This window comes from Morone saxatilis, unplaced genomic scaffold (genome assembly GCF_004916995.1).
Source record: "Morone saxatilis isolate NCDOM2014 unplaced genomic scaffold, NCSU_SB_2.0 Contig12, whole genome shotgun sequence".
Taxonomy (NCBI): Eukaryota; Metazoa; Chordata; class Actinopteri; family Moronidae; genus Morone; species Morone saxatilis.
The window spans coordinates 9,350,905-9,355,434 of NW_023339674.1; the positions used below are offsets into that span (position 1 = coordinate 9,350,905).

Below are 4,530 nucleotides of genomic sequence, written 5' to 3' on the forward strand. Positions count from 1 at the left end.
GTGTCAATAAATCCCATGAAAAGATGAACTGATCCTATGAACAAACATTATCTGTGTAGTGAAGTCTGACAGATATTATTCGTCTGATAGAGCTCCACTATTATCAAAAAACCATTAAAACTCATTTCAATTCATTATGATGAACACGGCAATGTGGTTTATTCTGAGTGAATCCTATAAACATTACTGCTGTAAAGCACCTGAACTTACAACTGCAGTATTTAGTCCAGTCTGAGTGAAGTACAGCAGCTCTTTTATGACGTAACGGACTGACACACTGTTGGTTTTGGTCTTCTCACAGGATTTACTGATACTAACACTACAGAATATCACCGGCTCTGTCCAATAACAGCAAAGGAAACAACAGTTTTATGTGGTAATCATCTAACAGACACAGCTCCACAGTGCTCACATGGTACGGGTATGTGTGCGGCGCGTTGTCCAGAACGACTGTCTTGGCGAGATCCCTCCCGAGGATGTTGAGATCTTTGATGTAGTGTCCGAGGACGCAGGCGCAGTCGTCCTGATACAGACGATGTCTAAACGGGAAATCATCAACACGTTAAAAACATTTAGACGTTTCTGTGAGTGTCAGTGTGTCTCTGTATCTCAGACAGGTTCATCTTTATAACTTAATGTAATCCAGCTTTAAAATGTTCTCTTTATTACCGAGGTCGTACATTTAATACCCTTTAATACGTTCTGTATTCATCCCCACTTTAAGCTTTCATCAGCGACACGCTAACGGACATTTACTAACCATTAATTGTAAGATTAAACAATTAAACAATCTTGCTGTTTAAGAGTTTTTAAAGGGCTCTAATTGTGGCTAAACTGATGTATACACTTTTAAAAAGACAGTTGACACCCTGTTATCAATCGATTTGTATGTGTCAGTTTTTCTATGTGATATTAACCACCTGGAGCCAAAAGGACAACTAATATCTGCTGTCCTCACTGTATAACATGAACACATCTGCATTCATCGTCACTACACTAACGTCAGACAGGAGAAGACCCCCGAAGTGACAAACTAACGCTCCCACCACAAACATGTCCGAGCAGCGGCCCGAGGTCAGTGTGCCGAGTGATAAACCTGGACGAGTGCGCGTCTCAGCGGTCAAGCAACGAGTTTATGAAACACAAGTGGAAGCAGTTGTTAAGGAGACGTACCGAAACAGTTTTCTCTGCGGGTCCAGGATGTTCAGTATCTTCTCAGCGTATTCCTTCTTTGCACACGTGTAAACAAAGAGCTGTAACCGAACACAAACAGCAGCTGGGACCGATTCAACACAAACAAGGACTCAACGAAAAACTGCATTTAGTTTAATTCATTTTCAAAATAAGATTAAAAAAAAAAGGTGGGAATGAATCGGTTCAGGTGAATTAAGGGGAAGGAACTATCATTAATGATCCAGTCCACCTCGACTCTCTAAAAACAAACTGCAGACAGCTCTCATAAAGCCGACTACATTACATTTTATAGTAGACCGACAGCTACCTCATAGATCTTTGACATGGACTCCAGAAACTCTCTGACGTGCGGCCGTAGGATCATGTACACCTGTTGATAACGGGAGCAGAGGATTAAAGTTAATACATATTCTCCACTTTCAGTTACCTAAAACTGTTGAACTTTATCTCATACCACTGTAGAAATCTAAAAGCGTCTCCCTCTTCCCCCTGTTATTGTTAGTTCTGGTATTTCTCCACATTAAGACTTTCTCCTGCTTCCCGTCATCCCTCACGGACGAGGACAAACACACTCAAGTGATTCTTCCATCGTCCTTTCACCGTCTCCAGTCGTTGTTACCTTGTACTGGTTGTCCTGGAAAGCCGTGTAGAAGGTGTACTCCGCTTCATCGATCACATTCAGGGAGCTGAACATCAGAGTCTCCTCCTGTAGGAACACAGATCAATGTGACTGCTTCCTCTCGACGGTAAAATGGTGATTTTTACAATCTCGGCCTGAAATAAAAGCTCTTTATGAACTCACACTACCGGTGTAACAGAGCAGTACGTTTCCCACAATAGATCTGTCTGAATTACAAAACAGAAAATAAGAACATCTGGTGCAAAAAAGTCGAGATTGAAGACAGATGAGGAAAACCAAAACAACCACAGTGTTTGAGCCAAGCGCAGGAAAACAATGTGCAGCTATTGTGAGGCAACAAGTGTGTGACGTATTACACGTTAACTACTTCAGGACAGGGAACTCGGCCTCTCTCAATACGGTACGACGAGTATGGACTCGAACCCGGCGAGTTTAGCTCAACACAACTGTACTGCGACACAAAAATAAAGTGAAATGTTGTTGTTTGTGTTATATTTGTGTGGTTGGTTGCCAACACATCTCCAAAACGAGAACGAAGCCTAAGTGGGTTTACTTTCTCGCCTGAAAAACATAAATAAATAAATAAATAAATAATCAAAGCTTAATAAAGTTACAATTCCAGTCGTCCCATCTGTACTTGGCAGGATGAGGACTTTGAATTGGAACTGATGTTTCACAACATCATGGGAACACAAGTACAGACAAGAACACTCTCTAAGAAAGGCCCACTGTTCCTCGAACACACCGAGACTTTGAGAGAGCCGCTCTGACACAGCTGGTGTGGATTTCAGCTGCTGTCTGTTCCTCTAGCTCACAGTCGCTGCCGTCTTAATAAGTTAACACGTCGTAGTAAGCTCTTCGTTAAGCTCTTCGTTAAGCTCTCCTTCGGTTAATATTGATCTGTCGAGGTTGAAGCTCCGGATTAAACTCACCAGGTCGACCACCAGCGTGGCCTCTGGAGTGCTCCTGGTCTTGGGGGGAATATCTCTGAGCTGGGGTCGGGAGTGCTGAGACTGTGACGGTATGTTCTTGATGAACCGAAAGCTGTGAAAGAAAATACTGTTCTTAGTACTGAAGCACATGAAACGGGGAAAAGGCTGCGAGCTCTGGGACCGTAGAAATCAATTCATAAAGGAAACATCTGTATTTGACGTACCAGGTCTTCTATCTAGTAATGTGGTATCGTTACCGGGATGTAAGCAGGGCTGGGATTATTTGGTTAACTACTCATTCAACTGATTAAAATAACAGATTATTTTTATTCTCGTACACTGTGTGTGTGTGAACCATTCACTTACAATCTAAAACGTACCTGGCACTTAACCTTAATGGTGTACTCGACGCTGCTGTCCGCCTGAGAGTAAACAACTTGTTTGTTAGTGTTCGGTGCTGCTGAATGATCGAGTTTTTTTAGCAAAGTCCTTCTTTCTTTGCTTTGCGTGGTTAATTTTTAAAGTTATTAATTGCCAGATGTGTAAATGCTCGTCTTCTTTAAAAGATACGTTTCAAAATAACTCCCCACCTGTGCACCGCAGCTGCACGGTGCCTTCGTGGTCGACATAACTTAATTTTTGGATTCTGTGAATTGATTCAGAATCAAAGAACAACGCCGGTGCACGAGGCTGTGATGGAAATCAGGTGACTTTTCAGATATGGAAACATAACATTGCTGGTATTTTGTCAGACTTCTGTTTTATTAATGTTTTTGGTCAGTATGAGAGGAATTATTGATGAAAGCTGTTTTTAATTGATGGATCTTATGGAATGATCTGCCTCTTAAACAGGCCTCTTCTCTTCTCTGTAAGATGTCGACTTTATTTACTTGATTATTTTATTTTGATTGCTTTTTATTGCGTTGCTTATTATTTTTTATCATGTTTTATGTTTTCATTTTTATTTGTTGTATTATTTTGTAATTTTGGCCACCTCATGGTTGCAAAGCCGCTTATGTCTTTTTATTTATTTGCCTGTACAGCACTTTGGGGTCAATTTGTTGTTTTAAAGTGCTTACAATAAAGTTGGATTGGATTTACTGAACTGATTGAGAGGACGTTTATTACAATATTAACAGAAGTTGTTCAATATGTTCTCTCTCTGTCTGCATGTTTACCTGGTACCTGAAAGGAGCTTTACACTTACGGATCAAAGACTTCCTCCTCCTCATCTCCAGCCAGAAGGTCAATGGAGCCGTAACCGAACACACCTTGTTCTGGGCTCATCAACACTTTGGTTCCAGCAGACTTCACATCTGGATAGATAAAACAACACGAGTCCGTTAATCTGTGAGCCACCGGGGAAACGTAACACTCAGACAGTCATTAGAGGAAGCTCCCACATAACGCACAACAACAGTGAGACTCATTTACTAAAGCTGTTGTCTACAACTTGTTCAAAAGTGAATAGCAATGACCCCCAAAAATCACTCCGGACAAACTGTCTACTGCACTAATATTATATTATTATTAGTTTTACCATTGCACAATATCACATAGATTAAAATTGGCTGCTATTTATTTATTTACTGTTTTTTTTACAGACTGTTCTTTTGCTGTTTACTGCTGTAAAGTTTAATTTGTAATTTTTCTGCTGCCTTTTTGCAGTTTACCCTAAGTATTGTATATTTTATATTATTGTATATTTTATATTATTGTATATTTTATATTTTATTGTCTGTTGTGTAATTGAATGTTTAAATG

The 4,530-nt window shown here is 40.3% G+C and overlaps 1 protein-coding gene across 1 annotated transcript in view; it reads right to left on the bottom strand.

Moving 5' to 3' along the window:
* The window catches only part of ctdspl3 (CTD (carboxy-terminal domain, RNA polymerase II, polypeptide A) small phosphatase like 3), a gene marked incomplete in the record, with an annotated part of 7,966 nt that overhangs the window by 813 nt on the left and 2,623 nt on the right, over nucleotides 1–4,530 (bottom strand). The window contains 6 exon segments of the mRNA XM_035652728.1: nucleotides 413–539; nucleotides 1,174–1,253; nucleotides 1,502–1,564; nucleotides 1,814–1,900; nucleotides 2,767–2,878; nucleotides 3,974–4,082. Coding sequence (XP_035508621.1) covers nucleotides 413–539; nucleotides 1,174–1,253; nucleotides 1,502–1,564; nucleotides 1,814–1,900; nucleotides 2,767–2,878; nucleotides 3,974–4,082 — 578 coding nt within the window.